Source organism: Rhinolophus sinicus, linkage group LG10 (assembly GCF_036562045.2).
Source record: "Rhinolophus sinicus isolate RSC01 linkage group LG10, ASM3656204v1, whole genome shotgun sequence".
NCBI classification, from domain to species: Eukaryota; Metazoa; Chordata; class Mammalia; order Chiroptera; family Rhinolophidae; genus Rhinolophus; species Rhinolophus sinicus.
The window spans coordinates 30,691,390-30,709,243 of record NC_133759.1 but is presented as its reverse complement, the minus strand read 5'-3'; the positions used below and the strand labels follow the sequence as shown (position 1 = coordinate 30,709,243).

Sequence of the window (17,854 nt, the reverse complement as noted above, 5' to 3'; positions counted from 1 at the left end):
TCTTTGTCTAATGATACCTGTGACCATCTATCTATCTTTCCACATGTCTGTCTATAGGTCTTTTCTTCTCTGTATCTAGCTATAAGGTAATGGACAGTTGATAACATCAACCACATCAGAAACTCATGCTGGAAATGATGGCATAAGGAGAAATTCATGTAAGAAAACTCAAGTTGCAATCAAGGAAGTAGGTTCTGTGACATTTACCTTCATTCCTATCGGTCCAGTTTTTCCTCTTGAACCAGGTAACCCTGGCGGCCCAGGAGTCCCCTGCAACAAGAACATGATCAAAATCACCTCAAGAGCTACAGTTAGATACCTGACTCTCTTGTTATTATTCATATGGTCTGGAACTGATAATATGTTCATGAATCACCTTTAATGTTTTATGCAATTAATTTTACCCTCCAACAGATAAAATGCATCATATATACATTCAACATGTGGGCTGGGAGGTTGAAGTGGTGGAGTAAGGTATTCTGTGCACGAGGCCATGTCTACCACATACCAAGAATTAGAGGGAAAAACATCATTTGATTTAAGAATCCAGAAGACAAACGCCTGGACTTTTACCCTTCGCAAATAGAAAATATTAATCAAATGAGGATGAAAACAATAGAACCAGTTATGGGGCTTGACTTGTCCTGACCAAGAGAGAGAATGAGGACAGAACTAGGGCTTGGGCCACCCTGGAACTGCTATTTTGAATCTCTGGATACCCTTGTCCCTGACTTAAATCGTGCTGCTCGGGTTTAAAGTATCTCATACGCTCCCTTCCTTAAGAAGTCACTCCCATCAGCTGCCTCAGTCTGAGCTGACCCTTCTGGGAACCATGGGGATATTGGATAGGGAGTAGAACACTCACAGAAAGACCCATTATTGGCTGGTTCAGCCACTTACTATCTAGATGACAAGTCATTTAATCTTTTTGAGCCTCAGTTTCCTCATCTATAAAATTGGGATGGTAATTACTTTCTTATGTGTTTTAAGGAGTAAATTAGTCATTTATTCTCTTGATACAATTTTTCTTGCACTGTAGGTAGTATGAGCTTGTGTTACACACCCTTGAGGCTCAAACCCAATCTCACTGATTACTATATTTCCACAATATACCTGGAGCAGAAGGGAGTACATAGCTGGTGATCAATGTTGAGTACATCCAATCAGCTCTTTTTAGAAATTCCTGATATCTACAGATCCCAGAACAAAGAGTGTAGCTTTATGTTATTTGTCCAGGAATACTCAGTTGTGTGAACTGGCCATTGTTCATGTGTTGCAGCTTTTTGTTTTTTTTTTAAACCTACCTGAGCACCCTGTAAGCCTTTTTGTCCAAAAGTTCCTGGTGGTCCTTGCCTTCCTCTCCGTCCCTAGTCCAAAGATGAAATCAAAATTCAACCAGTTTTCACAGAGCTACATACTTATTTTAAATGTTATCACAAAACCATCTTGGAGGTCGATGGGAGCACAAATTAAAGTGCCCTGGCCCATCACTGTCGCGTTTATCACACTTGAATCAAGCAGTGTCTGCACTCGGAAGCACACTCACTCCAAACACAGGATGTGTGTCCTCAGCATCTATATTGTTAACCATCTCTTTGGTTGAATCTGATGATGAATAAAGTTTGAGAACATTGCTTTTATATTTCAATTCACCACACTAATTTTAAATCCTAAAAGGGGAATGAGAGCAGCTGGAAGGGTAGTATTCTCCTTTGAAAAATCAACCTTTTCCTTATACATGCAAAGGCTGAACAAGAAATCACGTTCTTATTTTATCAAAAACCAAAAGTACATTTAAGTGGCCTGATCTCACTGGGCACATGGCTGGGGCATCGCTCATTTTCTCCTGATCTATTTTACCTTACTGATTTCTGACACTTTAATTTCTCTCCAGCTCTACTGAGAAATGCTTTCCTATTAGAAGCATTGATCAAGCCTCTATATTCCTGGTCGAACTATTGAGTCATCTATTTAAATAGACCATCATACCCACATCCCAGTGGGAAGTGAGAATGAAGGGGAAGCTTTATCGATTATCTTGCTCACAGTTCACCACAAAACCTACTCCTTTTGCACTCAGCAGTAGAATAAACTGAATATAAAGAACGCCAGGACACAACAGGGGTTGGGGGGGTCCAAATTTGAATTAAGCCAGTGCTCAAAAGAAAAGGCAAAAATACATCTCTCAGTTATTCCCCCCTATGTTCAGATACTATTTTCTATCATAAAGTAAATACAATCTCTACGCATTGATGTCCCATTTCTTTCTTTAGTATCCTTGTCAAATGGAAAAACAGCAGAAACCTTCTCAAATTATCACCTGACACTCATAGGATCTTTAAAGTTCAGGAGAATCATTCCATGTGTTGGTAAAAATTTGTTGTTTTAAAGTTCTTCCATTTGAGGGTACTTGAAAACAATTTGGCTTCTAAAAGAAAGATGTAGAAAGTATTCCAGAAGTGTTTACAGAATGACATTTGGGTTATGCTTTGAGGATTCCAATAGAACTGTTTGGAAGTTTAAATTTCCAATTATCATGGAATCGTTTACAACACCCCACTGGGCTGAACTCCTTGAGGGCTAGATCCTTGCCTTATGGTCTGAATGCCCCAGGCCTATTAGCAAAATGCCGTATGTGTAATAAATACTCAAGAAACACGTTGCTTATTTTTCCTGCCAAATTGAATACAATTTTAATGAATTAAATATTGTTTGAGTAATTTGAATACACAGCTTCAGAGGCAGTAATTAAGAGCATAGATTTATAACTATACTGCCTGAGTTTGAATCCCATCTTTATCACTTAGTAGTTGTGTGAGCTTAGACAATTTACCTAACTTCCCCGTCCTCCCTCCATTTGTCCCCTGTAAGGTGGGAGTAATAAACCGCCCACTGAAGGATTAAATTAGTTAATACAAGTGCTGAGGGCCATGCCTAGAATATAGTAAGAGCTCAATAAATATTAGCTATTGGGGTTTAACCTGCCCAGAAGAGAAGCTATACAATTTGCTTTGGGAGTCTCTGATAAATGTGAAATCCCTATCCAAGAATCTAAGTTAAAATTTTAAATGTCCTGTTTAGCACTAAAAGCAAGTTCACTGATACAACCTGTGAGCCTGGATATCCAAGCTGTCCTTGGTAACCCCGTTCACCAGATTCTCCACGCACACCCTGTCAAAACGAATAAAATGTATTGAGTTCACAGGCATCTTTAGTGTTCTTATTGAAGGTAGCCTTCCCTGCAAGATGTCACTTGAAAGCCGTAAAAGAAAGATTTCACTTTCTGTGCTCAGTCCTCTTAGAATATAGAATTAGGAAAAAACGGAGGCAGGAGTTCCACTTATGAAGGGAAAATGCAAGACCAGATTCTTATTGTCTTTCCACATCTTTCCAATGTCTCAACTAGTGATGGAAGCAAAAATGTTTTGTTTAAATTACTCAAACTCCCATTTTATATAATACTGGTTACTGAAAGCCCATCCACTCCTTCTAAGGGATGTAGATTAAATGATGACTGGTGTTAAGGACCCTTATCCCATGTGAGGAAACTCAGAATGTTGACCTTGAAAAAGACCCATAAAGCACATAAAGAAAGAGCAGAAAACTAGCTTTAAAACCCTACAGGTTCTTACAGCAGTAAACTAGTTATCTAAGCAAAGGTGAGTTGTTAAAATAATTCATCTGATAACTGATTTAGTTTCCCCCTCAAATTAATATTTTTCATTTTTACAGAGAAGATACATTTGCCATGATTGAAGATAATAATCGTTTTGTGAATTATTCTGTCTTCTTTCTCATGTTGCTCACATGTTAACTCAGCTACTGATTATTCATAAATTTGCAAAGAGAAAAAAAATCTTAAACTCAGAATAATCAATATGTGGAGTAATTAGTTGTGCTTCTTACATTTTTTAAACTATTCAGATAAATGGGAAACACTTCTATTAATCATTCCTCTTACATTATTCTACTCTTCAAGAGTTGATTTCTAGATTTACAAATATGAACCAAGTTTTAAAAGGCATGTAGCTAGAAATTTTGAAACAGGTTGTGAAATGTTGCCTAATTTGACATTACACTAGTGAATGACATTCTTAATGCAACACTTCTGAAAACAACATGGCTCCATACAGCAAAGCTCAGACTCTTTTATTATAACTCCATGCTATACATTTACATAGGAAATCATTTCAGCAAAGAAAAAAACCCATAATACTGACATGATACACAATTATCTAAATGTTCAACATAAGAATAGTTTAGCAAATCATTGTTCTTTAACAGAGTAAGGTATAATGTATTACATTGTTTTGTGCACCTGAAACTAATTAAAAAAAGAAAAAGAAAAAGAATAGGAGGAGAATAGCTATGAAAAATAAATAAATAAAGAGCATGAAGCAAAAAAAAATGTTAATAGGAAGATTTGGAAACATAAAAAAGCAGAATACAAAATAATATATACTAATATACTATTATGATAACCCTTTATTATCTATGCAAGTAAAGGAAATGCACAACCATGAAAATAATTACAAGAGGATGGTGGGTTTATGGTCATTTAAAAATTAATTATAATCTTAATTTTATTATTAACAAATAAAGGTTTTAGCTTATTGCCAAAATAATCTAGGCATTGATTTGTTTGTCCACACAAACCTGATGATTTTTTTGTTCTATTTCTTTAAAAAATGCCATTGGGATTTTGATGGGGATTGCATTAAATCTGTATATTGCTTTGGGTAATATGGCCATTTTTAACTATGTTGATTCTTCCATTTCTTTGTGTCTTTTTCAATTTCTTTTTAAAATGTCTTATAGTTTTCAGTATATAAGTCTTTCACATCCTTGGTTAAGTTTATTCCTAGGTATTTGATTCTTTTGTTGCAATTGCAAAAGGAATTGTCTTTTTTATTTCTTTTTCTGAGATTTCATTGTCAGTATATAGGAATGCAATGGTCTTTTGTACATTGATTTTGTAGCCAGCAACTTTACTGTATTTGTTTATTGTTTCTAATAAATTTTTGGTGGAATCCTTAGGGTTTTCTATATATAGCATCATGTCATCTGCAAAGAGTGAAAATTTAACTTCTTCATTCCCGGTTTGGATGCCTTTTATTTCTTTCTCTTGCCAGGTTGCTCTAGCTAGGACTTCCAACACTATCTTGAAAAGCAGAAGTGATAGGGGACAGCTCTGTCATGTTCCTGAACATAGAGCAAAGGGCTTCAGTTTTTCACCGTTAATTATGATAGTAGCTGAGGGTTTGTAATATATTGTCTTTGTTATGTTGAGGTATATTTCCTCCTATATCCATTTTATTAAGTGTTTTAATCATAAATCGATGTTGTATCTTGTCAAACGCTTTTTCTGCATCTATTGATATAATCATATGATTTTTATCCTGATTTGTTTGTCATAATACAATCTTTTCCATTAATAAAATCTTATTTAGAATTCCATTTCATTAGGCATCTTGCATAAGCCAGCATAACTGATTTTATAGACAGTAATGAGCCAAGGAATATTGTAATTTGGAATTCAGCACTTTTATAAGCTATATTCTTCCAATAGTAATCTTCAGCAAGTTACAGTCTCAAAAACATAAATAAGTCTCTATGACCAATGTTCCAACACTGGGTTAACTAGCAAATCATTTACATGTTGGATAAACCCAGTTTACCCTAAAGTCTGCAACTAGTTATGATTTTTTTCTTTTATTTAAAAAAAATCAAAGCTTGAACAGGAAAAAAGAGCAAACAACTGCAGGGATTCATCAAGATTAGAATGTATTAAATGGAGAGGCTCCCTATTGAAGATGGCAGTTTGCACACATTTTCTCTGCTTCCAAAATGAGAGGTTGCTATTCTAAAATCTGTCCCAATAAGACAACAGTATAGAGACCCAGAGAACAATTAGTCTGGACTGGAATAGGAGGACAAAGGGCCCAGGAAGGAGGAATCCAAGAAAAATAAACCGCATGTTTGAATATATTGAGAGGTTACCAGTTTTGTCAAAGAGCTTTATGATTAACTCGTAAAAGGCACATAGAACACAAAGCAAATGGGGAGAAAGGGTGACTCAGGAGAATAAAAGTTATATAGCTATAAATAATATTTACCTAGTCATCATGTGAATGATGAATTGATTGGACCAAAAGTGGAGAAAATAAATGTATTGCAAGGTTGAGTTGAGAGATAGAGTACGGAGAAGGATATGGACAGGTTAAGAAACATCTTTATCCTCCATAGTAAGAAATAAAACAAAACAAAACAGAAACAGACCCATAGATACAGAGAACAAACTGATAGTTGCCACAGGGGAGGGGCATAGGGAGATAGGTGGAAAGGTGAAACAGAAGGAAGGAAGGAAGGAAGGAAGGAAGGAAGGAAGGAAGGAAGGAAGGAAGGAAGGAAGGAAGGAAGGAAAAATATTCAAATATCAGAGAAGCTAGAATAGTTCTTTCTACTCAACAGCTTAAAACTCAAGAAAATTGCCTTTTAGAACGAATCTTGAATCAAACAAGGTTTACCAAATAAAAATGGAGAAAAAATCCTTCAGAAGGCTCCATCAACAAGGAATTACAAATTCACAATGTATTTCAATCCTAAGTCCATCCTGTACAAGAATCCGGGTTAGGAACTGAATCTTGGCCATATAGTGCAAACCCAATGTATTTACTTTACAATAAACTTACCATAACAGTAAATTTATTTAAGTTAAAATACAAAGAAATAGAGAAAGGGGGTTAGAAAAACAAAATTTTCTTTACTCTAGAATATAAAAAATTTCAAGGGGCTTAAAGAATTCTTGGTCAGAGTCTAGCTGAGAAAATAAGATAGAATATACCACAAATAAACACACAGTAAGAGCCCAAAGGGAAACATATTCTGATTCAGAAACATACCCGGTGACTCAGGTCCAAATTACAATCAACAGAGGAAAAAGAAAAAAGAAAGAAAGAAATCAATAGATAAGCATCCAAAACTGAAAACCAAAAAAGAGCAAATTAAACAGGTTGGTTAGAAAATGGAAATAATACCAGAAAGAACAGCCCAAAGAGACAAAAGTGTGTGCTACTGAAGATCTGGGAGTCAGAAACAGGGAGGAAGAATAGGCAGGGAAATATTTTTCATTATAAGCTTGAGAGCGCAATTTCACTTTAAATTTATGCACAGGCTTGGCTCTGATTTGAATTAAATAAAAGAGAAAGACATAGGAGATGGAGTGACACAGGGAATCCAAATTAACCAAGATCCAGCTGAGCAGAGGACCCACTGTTAATGGATATTGAGATAAATTACACATCGCATCACAAAAGAATTAAATAATTCAAGAGTAGGAAATTCATTCCACTGCCTAGAGCCACTTAATTTCTCCAAAACTTAGCCTTGTCAATTGTAGTCTATTTCTTTCTGCCTTTTTAGGGATAAAAACAATGGGATAAAATGATATTTCAAGACATGATTTATTTCACAAGTGTTAAGATTTAATTACTAGCACAAAAAATTATCGAAAGATTTATTTCTAATCCTAATGTTGCATGAGAAATAATATTTTACTTGGTGTCCACAAAACTTTGTGGAATGTTGAGACTTGGGATTTCTCAATATCCGTGCTTTTCCAACATGTTTGGTTTGAAGACATATGCGTCTAATCTTTTGTACCTAGGTCCTTGATAACACACACACACACACACACACACACACACACACACACACACACAACCATTCCCAGGTTCAGAGATGACAGTAATCAATCTCTGACTTCTCCATCTTTAAATCATGAGAATACTAGAAAACAAAATGCCAGCAAACATGACCACCCTATGTTACAGATAATTCTACACAATAAACTTAATTCTTGTGCAAAGACTTCCAAGAGCATCCTGATTCTTGGATTGGGATCCTGTCTCCACCAATTATCAGCTATGTTGCCTCTAACAAGTAACTTCACTTTGCTAAACCTATGTTTCCTCTTATCCATAAAAAGTAATCAATCATAATTCCTAGTAGAAAAGTTTACATGAGGGAATATAAATAAAGGTCTAACACAGTGGCTGGTGCTAGATAGATGCTTAGTAAAATATTATTTCCCCCACAGAACTGTACCCCCCATCCACCACTCAAATCACATAATTCCCCCTTTGGAAAGAGCAAAAGCTCAATCTTTTTCCTTCATTTAGTGACTGTGAGATTCCTTTAGGCACCCATAGGAAGTTCTACTCCTTTAAATGGAAAAAATATTATTTTGGAAATCAAAGCCATTTTCTTAGATATTAGCTTCTTTTCAATCTAAATGAAATATTTTAGCAGGTTGAAGAGGGAGCAGAGAAGGACCATATAAACCTTCCCTTCTTCATGGAGCATGTCCCCATGGAAACTTCCCCGTGATCCTCATGCAATCCTTGGCCTCTCAGAGAGAACTACTTAAAGAGCCATGTATGTGGAACAAGAAGCAACTTTTTCCAGAAAGCACTGACCTTCAATCCTGGTAGACCTCGTCTTCCTCTTGACCCCTAAGAATAGAAAGGAAATGGGACCTGAGAGAAGGAATCAGCCAATTTTCACCCCAGAGTACCTCTCTCTTCCACAAAAGCTGGTGAAATACATCCCACGAGCAGTTACACCTACCCGAGGGCCAACATTTCCGGTTTCTCCATGAAGTCCATCAAAACCAGAACGTCCCTGAAAAGTAAGAGGTAAAGGGAAGATCAGTTTAGATGTTTATATACTTTTCGATTTATTGTCTAGACATAGGCTGTCCACTATAGAAGCCAATAGACACATGTGGCTATTGATTAAATGAATTATACTTAAAATTAAAATTTAAAATGTCGTTGCTCAGCCATACTAGGCACATTTCAAATGTTCAATAACTCCATATGGCTGGTGGCTATCATGTTATACAGCACAGATACAGAATATTTCCATGATCTCAGGTAGTTCTATTGGTCAGCACAACTCTAGAAGCAAACGGATTTAATTCTGGTGTTTTAAGATATCCATATTGACTCCGAGCCCTACTCAGCTCTGGGACCTGGCGGACCACAGCGATAAGAAATACGGTGTCCTCGGGCCCCAGCCTGGCAGGGAAGAAACATGCAAGGGGCACCAGAGCCCGAGCTGTGGGGTGGCACCAGCCAATTCCTGCAAGTAGGCTGGGGGCCCAAGGCGGTGCAACGGTAGGATGTCCTGGGAACCCCAGCTGTGGCTGGGATTTTGGGGTGCCCCCCAAGGCAGCAAGACAGCCCCGAGTTCCTGCGGGATTTCCCCTTCTGTCATGTGATAGGTTGTCCTGAAGGAAGCTCCAAAACCTACTGGCAGTCTCCAGGAACGTTATAATAATCGGTGTATGGAAAATTCCCAGAAAATTAATCCTTTTGTTACATATACTCCAAGGAGTGGATGAAAAAATTGAAAAGGGATTGGAAGGAATCACATTAAACATTGCTGGTGACAATCACTGAATACCAGTGGAAAGAGCAACAGGTGAAGATTTTTGGATTCTTTCCAAAATTTTAGAGAAGAATCCATATATTAATGGTTTGGATGTTAGACATAACCTCCTCAGTGATGTTGGCACATATTATGCTGCAAAACTGCTTCAGAAACAATACATTCTCATTTACTTAAACCTTATGTTTAATGATACTGGGCCTGCAGGTGGAGAATTGATTTCCAAAGCACTACATAAGAATACAACTCTGAAATACCTAAGAATGACCAGAAACAAGATTGAAAATAAAGGTGGAATTTTTTTTTTTTTTTTTTTTTTTTTTTTTGCTGCAATGCTACAAATTAATTCTTCATTAGAAAAGTTAGATCTGGGTGACTGAGATCTGGAAATGCAAAGTGTGATAGCATTTGCTACAGTCCTAACTCGAAACCAAACAATTAAAAGGATAAACCTAAACCGAGGTATACTGTTTAGGAGGGGTCCACAGGAGGGGTCCACAGTTCATCTCTGCCACGTGTTAAAAGAAAATCACTGCCTTGCTGAACTACACAGGTAGAAGCACAGCATAAGAAACTGTGGTATAAAACAGTGATGTGATGCACTGTATCTGAACAAAAGCCTGCGCTACCTTGATGTCAGCTGAATAGAAAATGCAGGAGCCAAGTAGGTATCTCAGTGACATGCTTCACACAACAGGAGTCTTCAAGCGTTGTCAGTAGTCAGCAACAACACAGAGGAAGAAGGATTGGTGGCACTTTCACAATCAATGAAAGCAAATTCCACACTCTAATATCTACATTTGGAGAAACAAAGTTGATGAGGCTACATGTGTGGCATATTCAGACTTAATTCAAATGGGAGCCATTTGTGGTGGATGGACGTGTGTATCTTGCAGAAGTCTGCAATGGCCTTAAAAAGCAGTATTACTGGACACTAATTTATGGAGAAACTTGCATCCACTCAGCTAATGCAGGTTTTAATCTTGTACCAGTAGGTTGCCATCTATGAAAAACAAGCTCTAAAATCATTTTCACATGTTTGTCTAACTACATTCACAGAGATTAATATTTTACTGCCTGTTAATTTTTTTCATAAATTAGAACAAGTTACTTTTGTCAAATGTGTAAGATATGACTATATTAAACTTTGTATGACTGTCCATTACGAAAAAAAAATAAAAGAAAATATCCATGTTGATGATTGGATAAAGAAGATGTGGTACATACAAGTATATGCAATATAATATTACTCAGCCATAAAAATGAATGATATCTTACCATTTGTTACAACATGGATGGACCTAGGGGGTCCCCCTAGAGGGTACTATGCTAAGTGAAATAAGTCAGACTGAGAATGACAAATACCATATGATTGCACTTATATGTGGAATCTAAGCAACAAAATAAACAAACAAAACAGAAACAAACTCTTAGATACAGAGAACAAACTGATGGTCGCCACATGGGAAGAAGGTTGGAGAGCTGGGTGAAAAAGGTAAAGGGATTAACAAGTATAAATTGGCAGTTACAAAATGGTCACAGGGATGTAAAGTGCAGCACAGGGAACATAGTCAGTAACACAGTAATAACTATAGACGGTGCCAGATGAGTCCTAGCCTTGTTGGGGGGATCACTTCATAAATTATGTAAATGTCTAGCCACTATGCTGTGTGCCTGAAACTAACGTAAAATAATATTGAAGGTCAACTATAATTGAAAAATAAAATAAATAAATAAATAAGCCAAAATAGTAATAATAATATTTAACTGTACATATTAAATAAATAATAAATAAATAATCAATCCATGTTGTAGGCACCTTTCCCCAGAGATTGTTTGTTTGACAAGTCAGGGTTTATCCGGCTGGGACAGTAGTCACACATATTCTCCAACAAGCCACGCTTCATATTTGAAAAATGGCACTTCCTTTTCTACCTGCATCCTATAGGCTCCACAGTGGCAGGCAGAAACAGAAGGTGGAAGCATGTGTCTCTGCACCTGTGGAGTGGCGTGTACAGATGATGACAGAAAGAGGAGTTATACACAGTCATGAGGAGGAAGCTCTCTAGTGCTCTCAACAGTTTTCAGGTCAGAAGTGGGAAGATGAGTGGTGTCCAGAGAAAGAATGTGTCCATCTTTCAGGAGAAATGCATGCCATCTGATCCCAAGTAGAGATATCTTAGAGTATGACTCAGTGAAGTCACATGCCAACTCAATAAGAATACAGAAATTCGGAAAGAATGTGAAATGCAGAAACAAACATTTTGTGTAAAGTGTTCTTCCAGCTGTTATTTATAATAGATTAAACTCTGAAAAATTTATATATTCCACAATGTGACAGAAGTGTTAATTAAATTGTGGTAGAAATGCTTATTGAAATAGTATGCAGCAATTAAAAATTATATTTATCAAAAGTTTATAAAGTAGAAAAATGGGCTATAATATTCTTTTCGAGTATGCTAAATTCTGTGTAAGAATAATTTACCCCAAATATGGAGAAAGACAAAGTCATTTTCTTATATTGCACTAGAACATTTTTTAATAATTCCATAGAATCCTCATCTGACTTTCTCAGGGAGAATAACTTTGCCATCAACAAGTCAGGAAAGTTCAGTAAACTGATGGTTTTCTCGCTTTCTGGAACTACTATTTTTTTTTTCCCTCTACATTTTGCTTTTCTGTATTCCCAAATATCTAGTAGTGTGATTTTCATAATAGGATTTTTTTTAAATAAAGTAAGTTGTATGAGAGAGAAAGCTTTAGATACAGCATGCTCACAATTGGTCTATATATAATAAAGATTCTTTCTTAAAGTAGTTATCATTTTCTCATTTCAGCAGTAAACAGTTTTTTGCATCCAGCATAATAAAGGAATTATTTAAGCTGATGCAGAAACCATTGGATAAAAGACTGTTGGGAAATAAAAAAACTTAGTCTCAGAGTATCATTGTCCAGATTACTTAATCATTAGGAAAGGGGAAAGTATGCTCACAATAAATCGATCTGGTGAATACCACCTTAATCAAGTGATCAAATTAATGTACCAATAATGAAACAGGCTGACATAGTGTCCCTCTTGGTAACTGAGAAGGGTACAGCATTTCTTAATCTCTTTCCAAAAATGTTTAACCTTAGTCATGAGGAAACAATCAGACAAATCTTAACTGAGGGATGTTTAGCAAAATAATTGGTTTGGAATGTCAATATCATGTAAACAAACAAATACTGGACAATGGATGTGATTAAAGCATACTGTAGAGGCAAGACAATTAAATGCACTGCATAATCCTTGATTGGAACCCAGAACAATAAAAATAGCCATAAAAGACATTGTTCGGGCAAGTGTGGAAATCTCAATATGGACTGTATAATGGAAATAATTTTGCATCAATATTAAATTCCTTGAGTGCGACAATTGCATTGTGCTTACATATGAGTATGTTGCCTAAGATTGCCTTCCAAAAAAGGTTGTATTGTTTTTCATTCTCCCCAGTGAAAACATGACTGGTTTTCCATTCTTTCCCCAAAACTAAGGATATAATAAAGTTTCTCATTTTGGTTTGAAAGATTGCTTCATCAGGGCATCTCCATCCAAACCGCAACGTCAACTCTGCTCTTCCACTCAACTCAGAACTAATACCAATGAAAGAGTGCCCCCTAGAGGGCTATCTTCTAAATTCTTAGAGCACCCTTCTTTAAGATGGCCATGGGGGACACAAATGCAAAACAACGTGGCACTGCCTCAAAGGGTTAAAATTTTTGTTTGTACGCACAATTCAGGGCTCTGCTGTTCAAGATTAACCTTAGCTAAAGTCAGTGATGGAAACCTCTGAAAGCTGTAAGCATGAGGCTCTTCCCATAGCTGTGGTGCTGTGATGGACACAGCACTAGACTGTTTATCTAGATGCCTGAGTTCCTTCCCAGCTGTTAAATCATGAGCAAACCATGGAACCAAAGCTCAATTTATACACAGGTCATGCCCTTTCTTCCCATGACAACCACTAGCTCACGGCAACTTTGAAATGGTTTCTCTAATCTGTCCACTTTGCAGGGGAGGAAACTGGGGCCCAGATGAATTAATGGTTGCTACCCTGCTGTTTTCTTAGCTCAGTCCCATAGCTGAGTGGGTTATTATTGTTCAGTGGATAGTCACAGGGGTTTCTAATCTCCACTCACCAAAGAGAACCCTCTTAGTGACGTTTGTCCAAAATAACTGTCATTAACACCAGGATGAGAAATTCTTGCAGCAAATCGTGACAGTTTTTTTTCACATAGTTACATAATAATGACCTTGTTACAAACTGGATTTTATTCAGGACCTGGACATATACAAAACGGATGTGAACTAGCCATAGTCCAGGAAGGAGAACCTTGATATCCCAAGGTTTTGTCAAAGGATGAAAATTGGAGTTCAAAGCCAACAGAGGTTTCTCTACAGTTGTAGATATATTGATATGCAGACCTCATTCCTGGAAATTGGGAATGATGAGCTGTGAGGACTGAGACACTTGGGTTATTTTAGTCACTTTTCAGAGTCACGCATTTTAATGTCTAAGACATAAAAACCTAAAAATGGCTTCCAGCAAGTTAGCGTCTGTCAAGTTAACAAGTCTCTTTCCTCTTGTGATGTCTTCTGTCACGACGCTTCTAGTCTTTAGAACGAGACAGGGATCCTATGTTTAAAAACGGCTAGTGCCCAATTCACATCAGTCACCATTGGCAATGATGGAAAGCATGCCGGACGCATAATGACCCAGAGCATCTTTCACATCAAGACATCATTATAAAATTGGAGAATTTAAAACTGGAAAGATCTCAGTGATCACTGAGTCTGATGCTTTCATTTTGGATATGAAGAAACCAAGGACAAAAGAGGTAAAGGAACATGTATTATGAGTGTTGTGGGAGATAAGATTTGTACAGAAGGAAAAAAAAGAACCCTATGAAACACGGACACATGGACAAGGATGTAAGTGGGGATTCACGTGCAGAGCTCCCGTCTCTGAATAGACAATGGAGTCCCACAGGTTTGCTCTGGTTTTCTATGCTGATCCAAGCAGAATGCCGAGACTTCTGCACCTGCTAGCATCTTTTCCCACGGACACTAATATCCCCAAGCAAACAGAGACCATCTTACCTGAGGTCCACGCCTTCCTTTTTCTCCCTTAAGGCCTTGGATATAACTATCAATTCCGGGATCCCCCTGAAAAAAATACAAGATTGCTTACCTCAGCTGGACCGAAAGACAAGAAAAGAAATTATAGGAATCAGGATTTAAAAAAAAAAAAAAAAGGCACAAATTGGACACTTTTAATTGTCTAGGCTTATTCAGTCATCCCAATGATGCAATGCAATTATAATTCCAAACTCTTTAAGAATCAAATGTCCTATAAGATAGGTTTTCTCTCAAATCTCTTGTTACAACACTAAAATAGGCTGAATGATGCCTCACGAGTGAATAATTAATTGTTCTCTGCCTTTGTGCTCCAGTAAACTGTTTACAAGCCCCTGGATTAAAGCAGCAGAAACCCCTCAGCCACTACTCACAGGATCTCCCCTTAACCCAGGCTCTCCGTGTTCTCCAGGTTGTCCAGGTGGCCCCATCAAGCCCTAAATCACACACACAAAAACAAGTGTCACTTTTTTAAATCACCTATTGCCTAAAAGAAAGAAAACATTAAGAAGGAAAAATGAGAATCAAATTAAAAGAGCAATTTATTACTGAAACTTCAAAGTATTCACTGACAAAGAAGTGAGGTTGAGACACAGAATAGACTATTATTTGAAATTTGTCCTATGCTTGGCCCACGGAGTGCACTACCTCATTTAACCCTCATAACTCAGGAATTACCCCCTTTTTACATGAGAGACCTGAGGCTCAGAGAAGTTGGATCCAGGTCTCCCTACACCCAAGTCCCTTGATCTTTCCACTCCTCCGTGATGCTCCCACACAGAAACACATCTAAGTATAAGGAGGCTTTCTCTATCACGAACGTGGGTAACATAAGCAGAGCAAGATCCTATGAAAAACAGGAAAAAAGAGAAGAAAATGGTTCCAGAGTTTCTGACTGATATAGACAGGGAAACAGAAAGATGAAGCAACTTGCTGTAAGACCATGACATGATAAGCAAATGGTGGCTTCTCTTAAAACTTGCCCTTAATGGTACCACACCTGTGTAGTAGTTCCCACAGAGTCACAGAGTCGGGGACAGCCCCCACGCCAAGAACCTTCCTCAGATGATGTTATGTGCCTAGTTCTGGAGGGTATACATCCACTCTGAAAATAATGACGTGGGACCTTTTTCTGAGATCTGGGTCTCAGACACACAAAGAATGGAATGTTCTCTAGGCTCCGAAAGAAGCCTCCTTCATTATAACTTGAGACTTATCCTTACCTCTTTTCTGGCCTGATACAATGGTAAAAAGAAGTTTGTTAATTCTCATTTCTAATCCTGCTGCTTACTTTACTAGGCAGGCAAATTTCTTTGACTTCTCTAAGACAATTTTCTCATTTGTGAAACAGATATACCTAGCTCATAGAGTTGGTATAGGAATTACATGGAATAATAAGTTAAAATGCTGAGTACAGACCCAGGCATGTGGTTCCTATTATGATTTGTCAAACTCTTAGCCCTTCCTTTTTCTGACCCAGACACTAGCTTCCAGAGTAATATTCCAAACATGTAGCTTTGAATGTTTTCCTTGCCTAGAAACCTTCGATAGCACCTGACTATGCAATAGAAAAGACAAAACCCCTATACATGACAGTAAATTGACTCCAAGTTGCTCTTCCATACTTTCCTCCCCTTCTTTATGTTTTTTATCTCACTTTCCACTCTTGTTGAATTGGAATCCTTGTTTGTCCAAACCCATTCTGAGTTCTTCTAACTCTGTCTTTCCTTTTTCATAACCTGGAGTACCCTGTGTGTCTCTCTCATGGAGGCCTGAGTGAAAAATGTCTTGGTTTCCTGTGTTCCCTGGTATTCCAGAGCCCTCTCCACCTTTCAGCACCGTGCTCAAATGTCACACACCTTAGTATGGAAAGTTAGTCTCTTGCCCCTTTCTCTCCTCCCTCACCATCTAGTTGTCACTCATCTTTTAAGTTTCATCCCATCTTCACTCCCTCGATAAAGCCTTTCTGACTGCACAGGCTAGATCAGATCCCACTGTCATTTACCTCTCCTTCAAGCACTGATCTCAGCTGTAATTGTATGTCTACTTCCATGATTATTTCATTAATGGATCTCTCCCCATAGAGGCCAGTTCTGAGAAACAGAACCCATGCCTGTTTTGCTCCCCATCCTGCAGTCATATCTGAATTACAATAGATGCTCAATAAATTTTGATAATTGATCTCATGAAGAAACACGACCTTGTTTTAGATTCCTCTCCAAGTCACTGTGCTCCCACTCGTTCTTTATTTGCACCATTCTTGCAGCCTTTACCCATCCTATCTTGTATTATAGTTCTTCCTGTACAAACCTTATCTCTTTCACCACTTAATAAGCTCTTTGTTGGTCATAACCATGACTTATTTATCTCTGAACTCTTCTTTGTGTCTAGCAAAATGCCCTACAGGTAGGAAACACTTGACAGGTGTTTACTGAATTTAACTAGATTCAATGGAAACTGAAGGGTCTCCACTCTTGAGGGAAGTGTGGTGTCTTCCACATTCTCCAAAATCTGATCCACAAACTGCAGATTAGAAATTAAACCTCCATAAAGAACCATGACTTAAGATGTCCTATTTCATTTAGCAGGAAATCAATCCACACCTGAGGTTATGCATTACTCTAATTCCATGAGGAGTACAAAAAAAATAGTAAGCAAATAAATTTCATCCCCTTATCTAATCCAATCATTCAACAGAAGCTGATTATAGTACTGTGTTGAGATGGATCCTTCAGGCTGTATTCTATAATTGGTTAATGATGTCTACCACTGGTACAGAAAGGGACAGTTGAGTACATATGCCTTTCCTTACATAGAAATATAATTATCAACAGGAGGCAGTGTATAGTCACTGTCAAGCAAATAGTACAAATAATGTACATTGGAAGGATGTAGAGAAGGAGATCACTACAGACAGACATGCTCAATGAGAGCATCATGAGGAGGAAAGAGAGAAGTGGAAATTGAAGAAAAAGTGATACTCAAATAAGCACTGAAGATGGAGGCAGGGAAAAGGCATTCCAGGATGGAGTACCTAGCATAAGCCAAGACACAGTGGTAGGCATGCATAAGGAATCTTCAGGGGACAATGAGTAGTACAATTTGACTGGGAAAGATACTTCTTTCCTTATTTTTCAATTACAGTTGACATACAAAATTTTATTCATTTCAGGTATACAACATGGTGATTAGACATTTATATACTTTTTGATATGATCACCCTGATAA

At 37.4% G+C, this 17,854-nt stretch overlaps 1 protein-coding gene and 1 pseudogene across 1 annotated transcript in view; one reads left to right on the top strand and one right to left on the bottom strand.

Moving 5' to 3' along the window:
• LOC109444512 (collagen alpha-4(VI) chain) overlaps nucleotides 1-17,854 on the bottom strand; it is a 105,079-nt gene that overhangs the window by 31,716 nt on the left and 55,509 nt on the right. Inside the window, exons 18-24 of the mRNA XM_074312826.1 lie at nucleotides 15,001-15,063; nucleotides 14,591-14,656; nucleotides 8,629-8,682; nucleotides 8,478-8,513; nucleotides 3,109-3,171; nucleotides 1,305-1,367; nucleotides 208-270 (exon numbers count right to left, since the gene is read on the bottom strand). Of these exons, the coding sequence (XP_074168927.1) occupies nucleotides 208-270; nucleotides 1,305-1,367; nucleotides 3,109-3,171; nucleotides 8,478-8,513; nucleotides 8,629-8,682; nucleotides 14,591-14,656; nucleotides 15,001-15,063 (408 nt within the window). The remainder of the gene's footprint in view (nucleotides 1-207; nucleotides 271-1,304; nucleotides 1,368-3,108; nucleotides 3,172-8,477; nucleotides 8,514-8,628; nucleotides 8,683-14,590; nucleotides 14,657-15,000; nucleotides 15,064-17,854) is intronic.
• LOC109444537 (leucine-rich repeat-containing protein 34) lies at nucleotides 9,302-10,462 on the top strand (annotated as a pseudogene).